Source organism: Lithobates pipiens, unplaced genomic scaffold (assembly GCF_037356315.1).
Source record: "Lithobates pipiens isolate NorthernLeopardFrog02 unplaced genomic scaffold, aLitPip1_a1.2 Scaffold_22, whole genome shotgun sequence".
Lineage (NCBI taxonomy): Eukaryota > Metazoa > Chordata > Amphibia > Anura > Ranidae > Lithobates > Lithobates pipiens.
Window position 1 is genome coordinate 115,956,497 of NW_027507784.1, and position 21,271 is coordinate 115,977,767.

Genomic DNA, 21,271 nt, shown 5'->3' on the forward strand with positions numbered 1-21,271 from the left:
CTACATTTGAGGGCTTTTTCAAACCAGGTGCAGTAACGTTTGTGAAATTGCATGTTTTCCTGCACTGCACAAAAATATGGGGCTTTTTGCAGATGTGTCGGGTGCTATTAATTCCTAATGGCACCCCCCACGCATCCAGCAATTGCATGTATGTTTGCGCGCACTAAAATGCATTGTACCACAGCACCACAGGTAGGACAATCAAAATCATTCCAGCATCTTTTTTGCATGTTTCAGGAGTCGCCTATCAAGAAATGCAACATGTGGGAATATGCAAAAAAAACACTTGCGCTAGAACGAACTTTCTTGTGTGAACAAGCTTTTAGACCGATGTGCCCCAGGATTGTGTGCAATTCTAAAGGGTGCCTTGACTGAAAAAAGGTTGAAAATAGCTTTACTTTTACCTTTATTGAAGTTGTTCCTTACTGAATACTCCACCCCCTTGAGTACAGACAACCTGAGATTATACTTAATATGGTCCAGTAGTCCTACCTCAAACACAGTCCTGGTCAGTTCCTCACCATGTATGTCACTGCCCCTTTATTTCCTAAGGGTTTATACTCCCTAGCTATACCACACTGCTTAGGAATGCCCATGCCCCCCAACCCCCATTTGTAATTCCCAAAGTCCTCCTCATGTTGCAGTGCTTGGGCTTCACAGACATCACTTGTTGAGTGTAACATGTTCCCCAATACCTAGCAGTACTGGCTAATGATCAGGGCTAGGGCAGTTATTGAGTGCAGATAAATTAAGTAAAGGCACCTTAAGGTAGCCCTTGCACACATAACCCCTTCTTTGCCTGGGATAGGCCCTTTTCAATCTGTGTTTGAAGACCACATGTGGATTGCACTAGTCAAAAGGTGGACACCAACTGAGTTTGGGTCCACACTCAACTTTTGACATCACATAACTTAAGTTCTGAGTTTTATCAGAAACAATGTGTTTAGGGTCCAAAATCTGGGACCCAAAAAATGGACACATGGGATCCTGACAAAACAAAAAATTGAGTGCATCCCTTTTAATCACCATAAGGCAAAAGCAACCAGTCAGCATGTTATGTGAGCTGTCACATCCCTGTATTTATAATGTAATTATTCACTGAAATAAGTTTCACCAAACTATAGCAAGAACTTTCTTGACAATCCTTTTCTTTTCTGTTCACAGTGGAGAAAGCCATCACAAAGTTGCTTGTGATAATGTAGTAAATTGCTAGAGTGGGCATTGCTTGAACCCACAAAATGACTACCAGGATTATACACTGCTAGATGAAAATCATGAAACAGCCAATTATGATAGCACATTTGTAAATAAATAAATAAAACGCGAAAGCAAATAAAAAGCACAGTTCAAAAACAAATTTGTAAAAAAATTTATTGCAGATTATTGAAAATAATCTATACTGCAAGTTTACAATTTCTAGTAAAAATATTGTAAAATAAATGTCTCTATTATAGGGTTTTTCAAATTTTTGTACTACTATTTTCTTTTTTTTAACAAGGTCTTCCCCCCCCAAAAAACACCTTTTGTTTAAAAGGCGATTAAAGAGACTGTCACCACAGTATATATCGTAGCCCAAACATTTGTAAAAAAAAGCAGGTATATATCCTGATCACTTTGGCATCATGCTTTTGTTTTTGAGTAATCCAGCTTTTAGTTCCCGAAACAACTCAAAATTACCAGCAGTTGGGGTTTGGGAATAAAGTGGATGCCTCTACCTGAGTGCTGAGAAATCTATACGAGCATCCAGAACCAGTACCTTGCTGAGCAACGTACATAAAAATCCTTAGCATGCTGCTGAGTGCAGTCATGTGTGAGGTTTTCCATTCAGCTACTGCAGCCCTGGTGGCATCAGGGTGGTAATGGTGGGGGATCAAGCTGCAGGCTATAGGGCAGGCTTTCTCAACCTTTTCAACACAGAGGAGCCCTTAAATTAACTTTTCAATCTCAGAGAACCCCTGATAAAAATTACTATATCTACAATTCGTGATAAATTAGTGTGATGGTCAGTGGGAAGAATGCACCTTACACTTGTGGTCATTGGGAAGAGTTACCCTGTTAAATATGGCTAAAAAGATCAATGGTGTCAGTGGGAACTTATCGAAGAGGGAGAAATTGCTCATTGCTCAAGGAACCCCTAGCAACCTCTGAAGGAACTCTAGGGTTCCATGGAACCCTGGTTGAGAAACCCTGCTATAGGGGGAGAGAAAGCCCAACATCTAAAAACTGGATTATTTGAAAAGGAAAGAACAGATTGATACCAAAGAGCTGCATTAAGTACTAAAAGCTTACTTCTACTGCAGATGTTTAGACTATAATATTTCCTATGGTGATCCCTTTACGGCACCAAGTGTTTGAACGTAGGTTTACCTCAAGGATCCTGGTTATAAGATCCATGTAGAGTTTATCTCTTGTACAAAGCAATGGAAGAACATTGCACTGGAAAATCTTTGCAACATAAATCCAGAGGTAACTATGGGAGTTATTTACTAAAGGAAAATCCACTTTGCACTGCAAGTGCACTTGGAAGTGAAGTCGCTATAGATCCGAGAGGGATATGCAAGGAAAATAAAAAAAACAGCATTTTAGCTTGCACGTGATTGGATGATAAAATCAGCAGAGCTTCTACTCATTTCAGATCTACCCCTTAGATTTAGAGCGACTGCACTTCCAAGTGCACTTTCAATGTATAGTGGATTTGCCTTCCGTAAATAACCCCCTATGTGTTGATGCTGTAATGTATATACACTGAAAACTAATCATTTTGAGGGAAGATCTTTAATTTGTGTTGGCTTGAATGTTTTATGGCTGTAAAATGTGTTTATAATACGCAATTATTTCTGAATGAAAAAAACAATGTTTCTACTGTCACAAATAAAAATGTCATTTATAAAAATTGCAGTATATGAGCATTTTTTTTCTCTACGCTACAAGCAATTGCACTTTCCTTTCACTTCATCCAGTTCTTCAATGTTCGCCCCATAGAGATTAATCAGTTCGGGATGTAATCTATAAAATGAAGAACATTCATTTTAAATTCACTGCTGGAAATAAAATAAACCATTTTCTCATGCAGACTACTTTGAAGTTTAAATTTTGCACTAAAACTAAACAAAAACATTTTGGTCCGGGTCAGCTATGGAAGGGTCTGGCTTTACTAAGACGATCGCATCAGCTTGAGCTCCCCTTCATATGTGAGGTGTCTCTGTAAGAAAGAAGTTCCTAACTTTGCATAACTTTAATTAAGAAGCCTATTCCCCAGTTGACTTTTGTTTGACTTCTATACAGAGTTATGGAAAAATGGTGATATAATCACATTAGTAATGGCTTGATTATTTCCAAAAGCCCTATTAACAGTGTCATTGCCATGGTTGTAAGAAATAAAGATTGGCATTTAGAGAAAATCATGCTAAGCTGCAGCCTGAACTACAAAGGTAATTGCTACAAGCTTTATTGTAAAGTTGTTCCAGTAATAATTACCATGCTGTATCCACGTAGTTGGTTTACTAAAGGCAAACAGACTTTGCACATTGCAAGTGCAGTTGCATTCTACAAGGGGATTTTCTCCAGAAGTAAGTGAATGAGGTGAAGCTTCACTTTGTAAAGTATACCCAATCACTTGTAGGGGGAAAAAAAAGCATTTTTGATTGCACATGATTGAATGATGGAAGTCAGCAGAGCTTCCTCTTATTTACTAAGCTCTGGAGCAAATATCCTTGCAAAGGCCAGCACAGCCCATCTCTGGACTACATGCTTTTGACCCGTCTATGGTATTATATACTTTACAAGGCTGACGTTTTCAAAGAGAAGGGAGGAACACACCCTGAGACTTTGGACCTGTGGACTCGAATTACAAGCTGATAAGTATACCTCTCATTTTTTGGAAAGGACTATGATAATCTTTTGGAAATATCTACCTCTTTATTTGGCTGTCTCATTTGGGGTTCGAGATCGAGTCTCAGAGGGACTCTGATTGGTACAGTGAGAGGGAGGTTAAGGAGGACTGTGTTCACTTATTTATGGTTCCAGTGAGCCATACATCATCTTATTGGACATTTAAACACATACACCACCCCACTTGTATACCTCCTCTTGACCACTGTTACCTAGCAAGGCTCCCCCTTTCATCACAGTCATTTTGTACTTCAACATACAATCATTCACTTGTCCACAGTTTTCCAATGCAGATTGGCGCAAACTATTGATATTCCTTCATAGTTCCAACCTTGTGGATTGAATTCACCCCCCCCCCCCTTTGATTACTAGTTCAACCTTGATTCAACACCAGGGTCACTCTTCATAGGTCATCTGACCCGGGAATATAATCCCAGCTGTATTACAGCATTAACAACCTTTGAAACCTGGGTGGAATTACACCACCTACCCAGAGATTGTCCTTTTGTTTTTGTTTTTATAGCTCCAATGCTATGTATGCATGTTGTTTTTAATGTCCTTTTCTTAAGTTTGACATCAATAAATTTGTTTTGCTTGTATGGTGAGTGAAGTTCCATAGAGATGTACAATGGTAGGTAGGCAGTACCTTGAGGGTCCGGCTTATAATAAATTTTTAGCTCTTGCAGAATGCAACTCCACCTGCAAAGTGCACAGTGTACATGCCTTTAGTAAATCAACACCAATGCTTCACAGAAAAGGAGTTTAAAAAAATATATATATATCAGCTCTATGGTATTTATATATTGGTCTAATTTATTCATGTTTAATGTCTACACATTGTTTTAACCAGAATTATTGAAGCCCAACTCAGCTTACAGAACCCAAAAATAAAAATACTGCATATTACCAGTCCTTAGATAATTTACCATTTCAGTGCTTTCTTATCTTTATTTTTACTTGCTAATCCTGCTAGTAGTGTTTTTTCTAAAGTGGCAACGCTCAGTCACTGAACTGTATCGATATACCTTGTTACCCTAAAATGCTGTCATAATTTGAACTACAAATAACCTTCCCTCATCTCTACTGCAAAGAATGGCGTTTTTTTTGTAGTTCACAGGAGCACACCAGGAAGGAAAATGCCATTGTTTGAGGTTTCAGTTAAGTAGGGTGAACAGGAAATTACAGGGGAACTGGACGGGAGGGTTAGTTTTTTGCCATATGTGTCTCATAAGGGAAATTTCCCTTTACTTCCTGTTCTTTAGACTCAACAGGAAGTGAGAGGATATATTTCCAATGTGAAGGAAGTCCTCTGCCCCTAATGAAAGACCCCCCCCCCCCATTCCTGTTGTGGTGGCTACTCAAGATTATGGATTCACCCAAATTTTTATTCACGGTGACATTGTTGATCAGGACAATTAGGATGAATCTCTCTAATGGGGACAAAGACAGTGATAACTACCCGACAGAGGTTCTAATCCTTCATTACCCCATCAGAAAAAAAAAAAAACACCTAGCCTTAAAGAATGAAACTAATACAGCCACCACATCTATAGACTTAAGCTTCAATATATCACAATTTTGTTTTTGAGATATATAATCAAAAAGTAAAACATAAATTCCTTATAATTAGTTGGGCTGCAGCTTGGTCTGTTACATTTAACCATTCCCTAACACTATCCCCCCACAGGCTCCCTGCTGGTTCTCTTTCAGGCTGTCAGACACCCAAAAGTTGGCTTTAACCACTTCAGCCCGGTAGCATTTGCCCCCTTCTTGACCAGAGCACTTTTTGCGATTCGGCACTGCGTCGCTTTAACTGACAATTGCGTGACGTTGTACCCAAACAAAATTGACGTAATTTTTTCCCCACAAATAGAGCTTTCTTTTGTTGGTATTTGATCGCCTCTGTGGTTTTTATTTTTTGCGCTATAAACAAAAGAGCGACAATTTTGGAAAAAAAACAATATTTTTTTTACTTTTTGCTATAATAAATATCCCCCCAAAAATATATCAAAAAACATTTTTTTTCCCTCAGTTTAGGCTGATATGTATTCTTCTACATATTTTTGGTAAAAAAAAACGCTATAAGCGTATATTGATTGTTTTGCGCAAAATTTATAGCGTCTATAAAATAGGGGATAGTTTTATGGCATTTTTATTAATAATGTTTTTTTTATTAGTAATGGCGGTAATCTGCAATTTTTATCATGACTGCGACATTATGGCAGACACATAGGACACTTTTGATACTATTTTGGGACCATTGTCATTTATACAGCGATCAGTGCTATAAAAATGCACTGATTACTGTGTAAATGACACTGGCAGTGAAGGGGTTAACCACTAGGGGGCAATGAAGGTGTTAACTGTGTCCTAGAAAGTGATTCTAACTGTGGGGGAGATGGGCTTCAACACACATGGCAGCGATCACTGCTCTCGATGACAGAGAGCAGTGATTTCTGTCATGACACTAGGCAGAACAGGAGAAATACTGTTTACAAAGGCATCTCCCCATTCTATCTCTCAGTGGCACGATCGTGGGCACTCAGCGAACATTGAGTTCACGGGACCCGCGGTCACAGTCACGGAGAACGCGGTGGGCACACGTGCCACTTCTTAAAGGGGACAAACCTGTACGCCCTTTTGCCCATCCATGCCATTCTGCCGACTTACATCGTCGTGCAGCGGTCGGGAAGCGGTTAATATTGTAATTTGTTCCATGCTCTGAAAAATTAAAAAAGCCATTTGTAGAGTTGGCTACTTAGTTTAGACCTTAGCTGCTTTCAAGTTTGGCCTGTCTATCATAAAAAGGTAGTTGGTGTTACCATAAAGTGTGGTCATGACCTGCCCAGGATGTTGACTCTCATGTTGACTCCCTATAGCTGGCACTCACCTGACATGAACCTCAGAGGATGTTTCCAGTAAGTCTCCATCAATATTCCATGGATGGACATCTTCACTGGAAACATAATGTGCTTCACCATTCTCTTCATGCTTGTCCTTGCTATCGCATCCAGTGCTTCTAGTCTGCAACTTTACTTCTTTAACCAAGTAGGTTTCAACAAATGGAAAATTAAACTATAAAGAAAAAAACAAAAAAACATTAAAAGTAGTGTTAAATGTGGAGCCAGGTATTTTCATTATGTTGGTTGAACTGGATGGAATTTTTTACACTGTAATGATGTGTGTAACATGTCATTATATAACCCTCCTAACTGCATCTACTACAAACAGCACTAAACCAAAAAACTAAAATGCAATATATTATAGCCTACCATTCCTCAAATTTGGTGGTTACATTACTTTCCCTTTTTTTAGCCTTGTTTTCCCTTTATTTTCACCTGGTAATCCATTTAGCAACACAGTTCGTACCTAAGGGTGTCTACACTCTGGATAGAAGTACAACAGAGACATCAGCATTGTCAATCTGGGGAGCAGGTGGTGTTAGATGAACTAGCAAATTTAGAAGGACTTGAATACAAAATGAAAGCTCCAATTTATCCCACAGGTGTTCAGTCAAGTTGAAGTCAGGACTCTGTGCTGGCCAGTCAAGTTCCTCCACCCCAAACTCGCTCATCCATGTCTTTATGGACATAATGCTGATGTCCAATTTACAATATCTCCCAATTATATAACCAAAACATACTAAAATCATTTCTGGACCTACAAACAGAATTTAACCTCCCAGGCATCAATTCTATAGATACCTTCAGGTACGACATTCTCTCCAAGCCCAGAGTCAGACCTCCACACTCATACTTTCCAGTCATTCCCTAATAAAAGACGCTTTCTTCGGTCAGGAGAAAAAGGGCCTAATATCCCACATCTATTCCTGTCTGTTGTCATGTATAGAAGATTTGGCAGCCCTGCCGAGTAGAAGGGGCTGGAGAGAAGACCTAGGGGAAGTAAATAATGAGACATGGGATATGTGATTACAGGCAGGGCTGATTACCTACATTTCGCAATCGCACATACTGTCTCATTTATTCTTGCTGCATAGGGCCTACTGCACACCTATACAACTACAACGATGGGGAAGGAGAGACTCTTCTATATGCCCCAAACATTGTGGGGAGGAGGAGTCTCTAATTCACCTGATGTGGCGCTGCCCCAGGTTGCATAGGTATTGGGGGGATATCACTGAGGTTATTTCCTCTGTCTATCAGATTAGGGTCCTGCTGGATCCCCTAATATGCATCTTGGGAGCGGTAGACAAAGAAATATACCCCCCCCCATTAACATAGCGGTGATCAGATTATTGTATTTAGCTCGTAAGCTAGTGGCAAGGTTTTGGTCTATACATGTTCCAACCAAAAAACAATGGATAGAACAGGTCAACTATATCCTTATTAGGGAGCACCTAACATATCAACATAGAAATGCAGCTTGGAAATTTTATTCCATATGGCAACCCTGGCTGTAAACCCCTGGGTTGGCACCCCCACTATTGATTATGCATCGGCTATTACAGGTATAAAGGGTATTTATGGTATGGTGAAGGGCGGAACCCGATTTGAGTATACACCAAATGGGCAAGGTAACATGTGCACACGCCCTCCGATTAAAGAGGGTATGGGTTCATAGGGTTGGGCAGGCTGTGGGCAATATTGTTTAATAAAGGGTCCATTGGCCATATGTTCGGCTGTGTTGGGTAAGGAGTTATATGCTCACCCGTCTGACACAACTCTCCTTTCCCTTTTTATTATGATGTGTCAAAGTAATTTTCTTTTGGTGCCACTGCTTTACTGATCCTTATTTGTATAATGCTTGATTTGTTGATGTTCCAAATGACATTCTTGTTGATATGGTATTTAATGTGTTTTTTTTTTCTGATTTAAAAAAATAAATAAAAATAACCCATTATAGTACAAAAAAAAGAAGAAACAAGGGTGCTTGGTCCTGGCATGGAAATGAACTGTTCTCCGATTTAAAATTGAGGTGCCCTCAATAATGGTTTGTGTCTATTGTTATTATGTATATTTCTCCCAGATAGCAAGGATAACTTGTGGCAGTGTTGAATTGTAAATCTGTTAACTTGTTGCACATTTTCACTGGCAAGTTGTACACGTGCAGAGCACTTGAAGAACAAGTTTTAGTTGACACTTTTCCAATTTGTAGAAAATTTGCCTGACAAGTCTCTAGCAAGAGTTGCAGTGGTGTGTCTACAGCAAGAGCTCTGCAAGTCTACAGCATGAAAATTCAATGCATCAAACTTGTGAAGCCTGGTAAGTCTAGCAAAAGCTTAGCAAGTAATTTTGAAACTTGCAGCACCATTGCTTGCTATCTGGGCAGGAGTGCCAAAAAAAAAAAAAGTCACTCTAGAAAACACACATTTGTGGCCAGTGTACCCAATAATGGCTGTGACCTAAGCCATCACTGGATGACTCAAATCACAGACACGGACGATCCAAGAAGCTCTGTTCCTGGAGGCAAGCACAGGAGGAGGTAACAAGGGAGCATAAGGTCTTGGGAGGAGTGGAGGGGATGATTAAGGCAATATCTGCAGATGAGGTTGGCGATGTAGCGGAGGGCAGTGTTGTGGATGGCTTTGTATGTTGTGGTTAGTATTTAGAATTTTATACATTGGACAAGTGGAAGCTAGTGAAGGGATTGGCAGAGGAAGGCAGCAGCCATGGAACAGTTAGTAAGGTGTATAAGTCTAGCAGCAGCATTCATGATAGACTGAAGGGGGACACTCTGTGTAAAGGTAGGCCAGTAAGGTGAGTGTTGCAGTACTCAAGGCAGGAGACCACCAGGGATAAAATAAGTTGTTTTGTGATGTTGTTAGTTAAGAAGGGCAAATTGTGGAAATGTTGTGAAAGTTAAGGAGGCAAGATTTAGCTGGATTGGATGTGGGGTTTTGGGGAGTTTGAGGAAATGGTGTGACATCCATACTGACATGTCGTCCAGTAAATTTGTGATACCTGAAGAGATTGAGGGGGTGTGCTGGGGAGTAGAGAGATAGATCTGGATGTCATGGATATGAAGGTGGTATTGGAAGCCAATGGAGCTTATCAATAGGCTCAGGGAAGAGGTGTAGAGAGAAAATAGGAGGGGTCCAAGAACAGAGCCTTGGGGTACCCTTCCAAAAAGTGGAACAGAGGAGATAGAGTTGTATGTAGCACTAAAGGTGCGCTGAGATAGGTAGGAGGAGAACCAGGAAATAGCAGAGTCCTGGAGACTAAGGGAGTGGAGTTTATTGAGCGGGAGTGGAGTTTATTGAGCAGGAGTGGGTGGTCTATTGTAGTGTAGAGCAATGGCCATTTGTTTCAGCAGTTAGCAGTCCATTCATGAGCTTTAGTAGGGCAGTTTCATTGGAATGTTGCAAATGGAAACCAGACTGTAGGGGATCGAGAAGGTTGTTATCAGAGGCAACTCAACTGGCTGTGGATAATGTGTTCAAGAAGCTTGGAGGCAAACGGGAGCAGAGAAATGGGTCTTAAGTTGTTCAAACAGGTGGGGTCCAGTGAGGGTTTTTTGAATATGGAGGTAACCACTGCATATTTGAGAGGGGAGGGATTGAAGATGTAGGTGTCCCGGTACTACTTACAGTGAGCCCACAGGCGAGCAGGTGACACAGGATCCCCAAGGGTGTGGAATCTAAGAGCCAGCCGGTGTTCCACCAGGGACCCCCTCATGAGGGTTTGGGCTTAGCTGCGTGTTGACCCCAGGTCACGACCCTCACTCATTACTCGCTAGGGAAGTACCAGAAGACACTGTTAGACAAGAATGGATGGATGAAGCAAAAGAGAGCTGGATAGTGAGCCAAGGTCAGGGCGGTTTGCAGACAACATAATCAGAACAAGCCGGGTTGGTACACAAGAGATCAGTTCACGAGAGGTCAGCTAAAACAGGTTACACGAAGGGAGCTCTGAAACAAATGTTGCTCAAGCAATCAGTAGCTGGTTTGAAAGGGATTTAAATAGAAAAGCACATGAGGGGCTGGACAGGAAGTAGCAGGAAGGAAACATATATTGTTGTGGAAAATTTTAGATGTATTTATTATATGTATTGTCATAAGAGTCCTCCTGTGTTCATTCTCCCCCAGCCTGCTCTAAAAGAGCTGACTGGGGCAGACTGTCGCTGGTAGAGATCCGTTAGGTAGTGGATAACATCTTGGGATTGGAAAAAAGGTGTTTGCGGAGTGGGGGTATGTCCGCCAGCAAAAGGGCCCCTGTACACTGTACAGATGAATGTCTGGGGGCATATGCTTACTCTGCGGGGATTGGTTGTAGGCAGGTGTGTGCACATTGTCTCTACTGTGTCTGATCACCACATGGAGATGGGCAGTGCACATCTGTGGATAACCTTCCATCCACAAGGAGATGTAGAATAATCCAGCTATACATTGTTCCAGAGAACAATGTATATTAAGGATTTCTATCAACAGAATTGTAGTCATCGTTCATTGGTTTTGTATGGTTTCCATCATTGAAAGCATTTAGTCAGTTTGCGTCACTGACTATTTGAATGTATACATGTCTGTGATTGGTACCTTCTTCTGAATTGAATTGTATTGTATTGTATTGTCCTTATATGGGCATTCACATCCTGTGTTTCTGCTGTGAGGTCACACCCTTTGTGGGAGGTGTTCAGCTGTTGGAGGCAAACCCTCCAGGGCGTGGCTTCCAGTGTAAAGGTAAATAAAGTTTTGGTCGAGGTGCGAGAGCACACAGATGCTGACCGTTTGGAGAATGTAAGACTGCTGGTGATGGCTCTTTAATGGGGAACCAGAGGGGCCTGGCTGAGAAGCAGCCAGGCTGAAATGAGGATGTAGGTTGCATTGGGGATCTCTAGTCCTTGGGATGAATGAGTTGGAAGGTAAGCTTAAAGTATTATATCATTAAGATGGAAATGGGTGCTTATTGGAAGCACAGCAGCAGATGTGGTTGTGTGCATAGCATACAGAAAAATTACTATTAAAACATTAGGCAACAGGTGATGGGTGGCGGCACCCATAGCTGCAGAGTGCACAGAGCTGAACACCAGCTAGTGGAACAACAGATGCCAGCCGACCTACAGCAGTAAAGGTGAGACACAGATCAGCTCCGCAGCTGATCTGTGACAGTAGGTTAGAGTGTAAGATAGAGCAGGAAGGGGTAGTAGTTGTCAGGGGACAAGGTCCAGGGGAAATGTGGCAAGGTGGGCATTAGAAAGGAGTTTTACTAATTTCTCAGTGGTAACAGGGTCAAAGGAGGAAAGTATGGAGTATGGTGTTTGACCTAGTATGTTGGTTGGAAGAGAAAGCATGATGCTGGAGATCTCACCACAAATTGTATTTATTTTATTTTTGACATGATTGGCAATCTTCTGGCAAGTTAGTGGGTGGAGGCAATGAGGGTCGAAGTAGGGAATTAAGGGTGGAAAGGGTTGACGAGGATTGGATGATAAGGTTTTGGTTAGAGTGGTGTAGTAGGATTGTTTAGCAATGTGGAGGCATATTTGAAAAGGACAGATTTGTAAAGGGTAAAGTCTTGCAGGGATTTTGTTTAAGGCTACGCTCACTGAAGAGCACAACTTTGAGAGATGACCAAGTGTGTCCAGGGAAGATGAGAGTAAGTTGTTGCAGGCAGAAGTTGCCAGATCTAGGCAGGACCAGGATGAAATTTTACCATAAAGGCAGTCAAAAGCAGAATATAGAAGGGAAGGTTTGAGGTGGTGAATGTTTCTAGGGGTAACTATTTGCTGGTTAGATGTGATCGAAGAGAAGAAAAGGGGTGTTGCAGGGAGTGCACAGGTGGGAAAAAACAGGTCAAGGATGTTGCCTTTGGAGGTGATCCCAGCCAATGGCAGTGGTGACATAGTGTGTACCATGAAAAGTAGTCAAGAAACGCATTTCAGAGATGAGTGCTGCAGTCAGTAGTTACCTGGAGGAGCAGCGTAGAGAAGACACGATGAGTGTACGATGAGATGTTTCTTGTATTAAAAGTGCCAAACACTTAATGCAGAAAATGTCACTTTACGAAAAAATCGCCATGCCCACTAAGGATGAGCCTGATGTTCGAGTCAAACGTAAGTTCGACCCGAACATCGGGTGTTTGCCGAATAGCGAACAGTTTGGGGTGTTTGTGGCAAATTCGAAAGGCACGGAACACCCTTTAACCACTTGCTTACTGGGCACTTAAACCCCCCTCAGTCCCAGACCAATTTTCAGCTTTCAGCGCTGATGCACTTTGAATGACAATTGCGCGGGCATACAACACTGTACCCAAATGAAATTTTTATCATTTTTTTCCCACAAATAGAGCTTTCTTTTGGTGGTATTTAGTTACAGCTCGGAGTTTTATTTTTTGCTAAACAAACAAAAAAAGGTGCAAAAAAAAAAAAATCATGTTTTAATAGTTTGTTATAAAATTTTGCAAACGGGTCATTTTTCTCCTTCATTGAAGTGCGCTGATTAGGCGGCACTGATAGGCTGCATTGGTGGGCACTGATGGGCTGCATTGGTGGGCACTGATAGGCTGCATTGGTGGGCACTGATAGGCTGCACTGGTGGGCACTGATAGGCATAGTTAAGGCGGCACTAATAGGCACAGATAAGGCGGCACCGATGGGCACAGATAAGGTGGCACTGATGGGCAAAGATGGGCACAGATAAGATGGCACGGATGGGTGGCACGGATAAGTGGCACGGATGGGTGGCACGGATGGGCACTGATAGGTACCACAGATAGATGGGACTGATGGGCACTGATAGGTGGCACTGATAGGTGGCACTGCTGGGCACTGATGGGCGGCACTGCTGGGCACTGATGGGCGGCACTGCTGGGCACTGATGGGCGGCACTGGGGTGCAGCACCTTTGAGGCAGATTGTGGGCACTGTGGGTGGCACTGTGGGTGGCACTGTGGGGTGGCACTGTGGGTGGCACTGACGGGGGGCACTTACTTTTACTTCAGGATGGCACTGCGGGAGGCAGGTGGGCACTGGCAGGTGGCAGGTGGTCCCTTGTATTGATGGCCGTGATCGGGACTGATGTCCCGATCACGGCCGCCGGTGATCGGCTTATTTTTTTCTCCTCGCGCTGTCACCGCGAGGAGGAATAATAGCCGATTACCGGCTCCGTTCTATCACATGATCAGCTGTCATTGGCTGACAGCTGATCACGTGATAAGGGGTCGGGATCGACCCCTTGCACGGATCGGTGATCAGGCGAGTCTCATGGACTCGCCGATCACAGAGCGCGCTGCGCGCGCCCCTCAGGGGGCGCGCAGGCCGCTCGTACACAGGACGACGTCAATAGACGTAGTCCCGGAAATGTAGGTCCGCGCTAATGCCGTCATTTGGCAATAGCGCGGATCCCAAGTGGTTAAAATTCTATGGGAGAAATCAAAAGTGCTAATTTTTAAGGCTTATATGCATGATATTGTCATAAAACGTGTTTGGGGACCTGGGTCCTGCCCCAGGGGACATGTATCAATGCAAAAAATATGTTTTAAAAATGGCTGTTTTTTCGGGAGCAGTGATTTCAATAATGTTTAAAGTGAAACAATAAAAGTGAAATATTCCATTAAATTGTGTGCCTAGGGGTGTCTATAGTAAGTTCGAGAGCAAAATTACATTTCTAAAGGAAAAAAAGTAATTTAAAAGTACTTTGGCGGCTATAATGAATTGTCGGTCCCAGAAATACACATAAAAGTAATTGAAAAAAATGGCATAGGATTCCCCCACAGTCCATTACCAGGCCCTTTGGGTCTAGTGTAAATATTAAGGGGAACCCTGGACCAAAATGTTTTAAAAAAATTGCGTGGGGGTCCCCCGAATTTAATTATATTAAGGGGAACCCCATGTCAAAATGTTAGAAAAAATGGCATAAGTACTTTTAAATTACGTTTTTTTCCGTTTAGAAATATCATTTTGCTCTCGGACTGTTCTAAACACAGGAAACATGTACCACTTTACAGGCATACTATAGACACCCCCAGGTACGAAATTTAAAGAAATATTTAACTTTTATTGTTTCACTTTAAGCATTATTAAAATCACTGCTACCAAAAAAACTGCAGTTTTTAAAACTTTTTTTTGCATTGATACGTGTCCCATAACTTGTATATAAGCCTTGAAAATTAGCACTTTTTATTATTCATGTTCGTGTCCCATAGACTTTAACGGTGTTTGAACAAATTTTTTGCCTGTTCGCATGTTCTGCTGTGAACCAAACGGGGGGGGGGGGGTTGGCTCATCCCTAATGCCTACCCTTTGCCTGCAAAGTGCACTGTGTTTCAGCATTGTGTTTTTTATTTTTTACTCTCAAGCTGCACTGGTTTCTCAGTATCACAGACTGTTCTGGCCAAGCGTGGTTCTTATCTGATTGTAATTGAATTGTCATTGGAACATGATCTGAAATGCATGGCAAGTTCATCATATGCATTCTTAATTCTTTAACTACTTATCAAATGTATCTTACAAAAATGCTGCTAAGCAAAACAATGCAACAGATGAAGTTTATGAAGGCATCTTTTACGGGAAGCCTTACAGGAAACAAGGGAATGTGTGTGCTTATTGATAGAAAGGCTGTAAAAAGTTACACAGCTAGATTTTTAGGTACGTTAAGTGTCTAACTTTTTTCTCTAGTTCTAAAAAAAAAAAAATCAGGCTAACCCGTCAAATTATAATGAACATTGTAAGTTTCAGTTTGGTCATTAATATGGGGGATCCTTGTGAGATCAGTTTCATGACATACACATCTTCAATTGCATGCATGTGGGATGATCTCCATTACTGTGTTCACAAAATTTGTGTAGGACATTTACAGCTGCATCCAGTTTCATTGTGAAATTTTCTGCATCGTTATTAATGCCCTGGGTTCCTATATACAGAGGGCTAAAGTGAAGGAAAGCCCATGTGTGTACATTACACACAAAGGAAGACTGTAGTCAGAGCATTAAACATGATGCAGTTTTATGCCATTTGACTAAGTAAACCTTCCCTTGTGGTAAAAGTATGCAGGGGACCTTGGCATAAAAGCACCATTATATTTTTTAGCTTCTTACTATTTGTTGAACAGCACTGAGACAAGCAGGCATCATGCAGCTTACAAATAAGAGAGCTAGAGCCAACCAGCAGCCAAGCTTGGCAGGAAATGAAACTTTGTGCAAAATTCAGCAGCGAGGATGAATTGCCTCATTGTCCCATCTATCCAGACAACACCTGCTCTGAAAATGAGTAATAATGAGTTTTAAAGTCATTTTGTAAATTAATAACTTGGCGTTGATTAATTTATTTTAACATATATGCTTTCCAAAAATAATTCTGAATTGACCCCGATTTAAAAGAACATTTCCACCCACAGCTATTGGTTTTGACCTGGGTGGTATAATAGAGCATGGAGCTTATTCTCACTGCAAGCACACATTTTGTTGAATTTCCAAATGTGGATTGGTTTCACAGTTAGGAAAAAAATCAAGAACACAGGATCAGCAGTTGTTTGGATCAACTTTACAGTTGAGAATAATCTATGCAGTTTTTCGACTGTGAAAATGGACTCCTGATGTGGAGCCTGGGCCTTGGATTTTGGAGCTCATGTCTTTTAAAGCTGTACTTGTTCTTTAGGGTTAAATTATTGCTCTTGTTTATCTCCCCCTTGTCTTTACATATACTTTATTATTGTGTGTGTGCCCTGGATCTTTAGTCCATTCACTCCAATACGTTGTGTTACTAATAGTATGAGGGATGGATTAAAGAAAGCTAAGCTGCATTAGTCTGATTGGTGATTTACAAGTGAGTCACATAATGGCTAATGTACTCAGACAGGAACGGAAAATAAAGTCTTCCTAAGAGGACATCATTGTTAATCTAGTGTGTTGATTAACAAATACAAGGAAGCATCAAAACAAGTACCTGGTTTTTCAGACTGGCATAACGCTTTAAGTGTTTCACAAATTCTTGTCTTGAGGTATTTCGCACAACTATAAGTGACATTGTTCCATCATTCAGCCTAGAAAATATATAAAACACATATATAAAACACAAATATATGTGGGTGTCAAAGTTAAACCTGAATTGCACAGCTGCCACTAAGGTATGTCTCTGACCTTCTGATATGCACTTGAAGGCATACAGTGACCCAAAGTATTAAATGGTGGCCAATAGTAGCATCTCCATCTGTATGTGCCACTAAGTCCCTTTATACAATGTAAATATCCAAAGCAGAATGAAAATGTTTTGCTTGCATCGCATAGGTTAAAATGACAGTCCTACCATGGTTATTATAATATTTCCGAACTATGTTACTGCCACATGCCATTTACCATCTAAAACCCTCCATTATATCTGGGGTATAAGGTTGGCATCAGGTTTTCAGGTTGGCATCAGGTTTTCATGTTTTTCTTGCTTTAAAATCAAGTTAAAATGTGTTGGGGAGGACATACACCAGAACTGACCTAAGTTCTGGGTCTTCATCAATCGGTGTTAAGCCCCACATCTGTCTGTATATTTGTTTATTTGATAACCTGACTCATTTGGAGCTAGCGAGGATTGTTCACAGCTCAACCTAACTATTCTCCACTGTGTCACTAAAACATTTAATAAAAACCATTGAAACAGAAAATGTTTTGCTTGCTTACATTTACCTATGTAGCTATATATATATATATATATATACACACACATACGGTGCCTTGAAAAGGTATTCACCCCTCTTGGCTTTTTACCTATTTTGTTACATTACAGCCTTTAGTTCAATGTTTTTTTTAATCTGAATTATATGTGATGGATCAGAACACAATAGTCTAAGTTGGTGAAGTCAAATTAGAAAAATACATACATAAAACTATTTTTCAGAAATTAAAAACTGATAATAGGCATGTGCCTATGTATTCACCCCCTTTGTCATGAAGCCCATAAAAAGCTCTGGTGCAACCAATTACCTTCAGAAGTCACATAATTAGTGAAATGATGTCCACCTGTGTGCAATCTAAGTGTCACATGATCTGTCATTACATATACACACCTTTTTTAAAGGCCCCAGAGGCTGCAACACCTAAGCAAGAGGCACCACTAACCAAACACTGCCATGAAGACCAAGGAACTCTCCAAACAAGTAAGGGACAATGTTGTTGAGTAGTACAAGTCAGGGTTAGGTTATAAAAAAAATCCAAATCTTTGATGATCCCTAGGAGCACCATCAAATCTATCATAACCAAATGGAAAGAACATGGCACAACAGTATACCTGCCAAGAGACGGCCGCACACCAAAACTCATGGAGCGGGCAAGGGGGGCATTAATCAGAGAGGCAGCACAAAGGCCTAAGGTAACCCTGGAGAAGCTGCAGAGTTCCACAGCAGAGACTGGAATATTTGTGCATAGGACGACAATAAGCTGTAGGTTCCACAGAGTTGGGCTTTATGGCAGAGTGGCCAGAAGAAAGACATTACTTTCAGAAAAAAACAAAATGGCAGGTTCTGAGTTTGCGAAAAGGCATGTGGGAGACTCCCAAAATGTATGGAGGAAGGTGCTCTGGTCTGATGAGACTAAAATTTAACTTTTTGTCCATCAGAGAAAACGCTATGTCTGGTGCAAACCCAAGAAATTACATCACCCAAAGAACACCATCCCCAAAGAAACATGGTGGTGGCAGCATCATGCTATGGGGATGTTTTTCAGCAGTCAGAACTGGGAAATTGGTCAGGGTTGAGGGAAAGATGGATGGTGCTAAATACAGGGATATTCTTGAGCAAAACCTGTACCACTCTGTGTGTGCTTTGAGGCTAGGATGGAGGTTCACCTTCCAGTGGAACAATGACCCCAAACACACTGCTAAAGCAACACTTGAGTGGTTTAAGGAGAAAAATGTAAATGTGTTGGAATGGCCTAGTAAGCCCAGACCTCAATCCAATAGAAAATCTGTGGTCAGACTTAAAGATTGCTGTTCACAAGCGCAAACCATCCCACTTGAAGGAGCTGGAGCAGTTTTGCAAGGAGGAATGGGCAAAAATCCCAGTGGTAAGATGTGGCAAGCTCATAGAGACTTATCCAAAGGGACTTGGAGCTGTGATAGCCGCAAAAGGTAGCTCTACAAAGTATTGACTTTAGAGGGGTGAACAGTTATGCACATTGACTTTTTCTGTTATTTTGTCCTATTTGTTTGCTTCACAATAGAAAAAAATCTTCAAAGTTGTTGGCATGTTCTGTAAATTAAATGATGCAAATCCTCAAATAATCCATGTTAATTCCAGGGGAAATATCCCAAATTAAAAAAAAATAATAACAATACTTTTCCACAGTGTAGGCCGATATGTATTCTACATAATTCTGGTAAAAAAAAAAAAAGAAATCGCAATAAGGTTATATTGAGTGGTTTGCACAAAAGTTATAGCGTCTACAAAATAGGGGATAGATTTTAGGCATTTTTATTTTATTTTTTACTAGTAATGGTGGCGATTATCGATTTTTATCGGGACTGCAATATTGCGGCAAACAAATCGGACACTTTTGACACTTTTTTGGGACCATTGACATTTATACAGTGATCAGAGCTAAAAATAGCCACTGTTATAAATGTCACTGGCAGGGAAGGATTAACACTAGGGGGTGATCAAGGGGTTAAGTGTGTGTTTCCTAAGTGTGTTCTAATGCCTTGGCCAACAAAACCGTGGACTTTTGTCCGAAGGGCATTGGCCCAAACTTGCATACACATGGCCACACAATTGTTGGCCATCAAATACGAATGTAGTGATGTACTAGGTTGTTTTTCAGGTCTTTAGCTCCACCCTTTGGGCTCCTTCTGCTTATTTCGTGTTAGTGGAAGTTTGGTGAGCGTTGATTAGCTCTTTTAATTTCGCACTTTTCAGTTCGTTTCTGAACGACTGTTCGTCAACCAGCCATGTTGTGGAATTGGAGGGGATAACGTGCTTTTTATTATTGACCTTGGAGTTATTGCTTTGACATAAATTTTTGGGTTAAATAATGATTTGATTTGGTATATTTTCTATATTTTTGGATGCATAGAATGCACTTTATGGCCTATGATCATCCTTGCTTCCGAGCATGCGTCTGTGTACTTTTGTCTGAAAACACATATTTGTCCGGGGAAAATTTTAAAACCTGCTAGCCAACATTTGTCCGCAGAAAGTCCGACAACAATTGTCCGAAGGAGCACAGACACGGTTGGATTTTCCGCCAATAGTCTGTCATCAAACATTTCCCATCGGAAAGTCCCATCGTGTAACTGTGAGGGGATTGGACTGACTGGGAGAGAAGACAGATCATTGTACCTACTTAGTAGGAACACACAATCTGTTTCTCCTCCCCTGACAGGACAGGGATTTGTGTGTTTACATGCACAAATCCCTGTTTCTGCTCTCGCACCCGCCGGCCATGCGCATCAGGTCTCCCGTCGTGCAGCGGGCACCTGCTATGGCTCTTAAATCAGCCGTAGTATATATACAGAGATTCGCACAGCAGAGCCATTCTGCCCCTGTATATATACAGGAGGCATTCGGGAAGTGGTTAAATCATAATGACAACAGAAACTACCCAAATGACCCCGATCAAAAGTTTTCATACCCGGGTGATTTTGGCCTGATAACATGCACACAAGTCGACACAAAAGGGTTTGAATGGCTATTAAATGTAACCATTTTCACTTATGATATATTTGCTTGTAATTAGTGTGTGTGTATAAAAGGTCAATGAGTTTCTAGACTCCTGACAGACCCTTGCATCTTTCATCCAGTGCTGCACTGATTTTTCTGGATTCTGAGTCATGGGGAAAGCAAAAGAATTATCAAAGGATCTGTGGGAAAAGGTAGTTGAACTGAATAAAACAGGAAAGGGATATAAAAAGATATCCAAGGAATTGAGAATGCCAATCAGCAGTGTTCACACTCTAATCAAGAAGTGGAAAATGAGGGGTTATGTTGAAACCAAACCACAGTCAGGTAGACCAATTAAAATTTCAGCCACAACTGCCAGGATAATTGTTCGTGATGCAAAAATATACATATACAGTACATATACAAACCCATATACATATAGACACTATATTGGCAAATGTATTGGGACACCTGCCTTTACACGCACATGAACTTTAATAGCATCCCAGTCTTAGTCCGTAGGGTTCAAAATTGAGTTGGCCCACCCTTTGCAGCTATAACTGCTTCAACTCATCTGGGAAGGCTGTCCACAGTGTTTAGGAATCTGTCTATGGGAATGTTTGACCATTCTTTCAGAAGCGCATTTGTGAGGTCAGGCACCGATGTTGGACAAGAAGACCTGGCTGGCAGTCTCCGCTCTAATTCTCATCAAAGGAGTTCTACCGGGTTGAGGTCAGTCAACTTCCTAGATCCAAAACTCTCACATCCATGTCTATATGGACCTTGCTTTGTGCACTGGTGCATAGTCATGTTGTAATGGGAAGGGGCCATCCCCAAAATATTCCCA

At 41.2% G+C, this 21,271-nt stretch overlaps 1 protein-coding gene across 2 annotated transcripts in view; it reads right to left on the minus strand.

Annotated features, from left to right (window-relative positions):
• Positions 1-1,448: 1,448 nt before the first annotated feature.
• Positions 1,449-21,271, minus strand: part of CERKL (CERK like autophagy regulator) — a 214,112-nt gene continuing 194,289 nt past the window's right edge. For both annotated transcript variants that reach the window (XM_077448122.1, XM_077448121.1), the window contains exons 11-13: positions 16,728-16,824; positions 6,782-6,966; positions 1,449-3,006 (exon numbers count right to left, since the gene is read on the minus strand). In XM_077448122.1, coding sequence (XP_077304248.1) covers positions 2,925-3,006; positions 6,782-6,966; positions 16,728-16,824 — 364 coding nt within the window. In that variant the 3' untranslated portion in view covers positions 1,449-2,924. The remainder of the gene's footprint in view (positions 3,007-6,781; positions 6,967-16,727; positions 16,825-21,271) is intronic.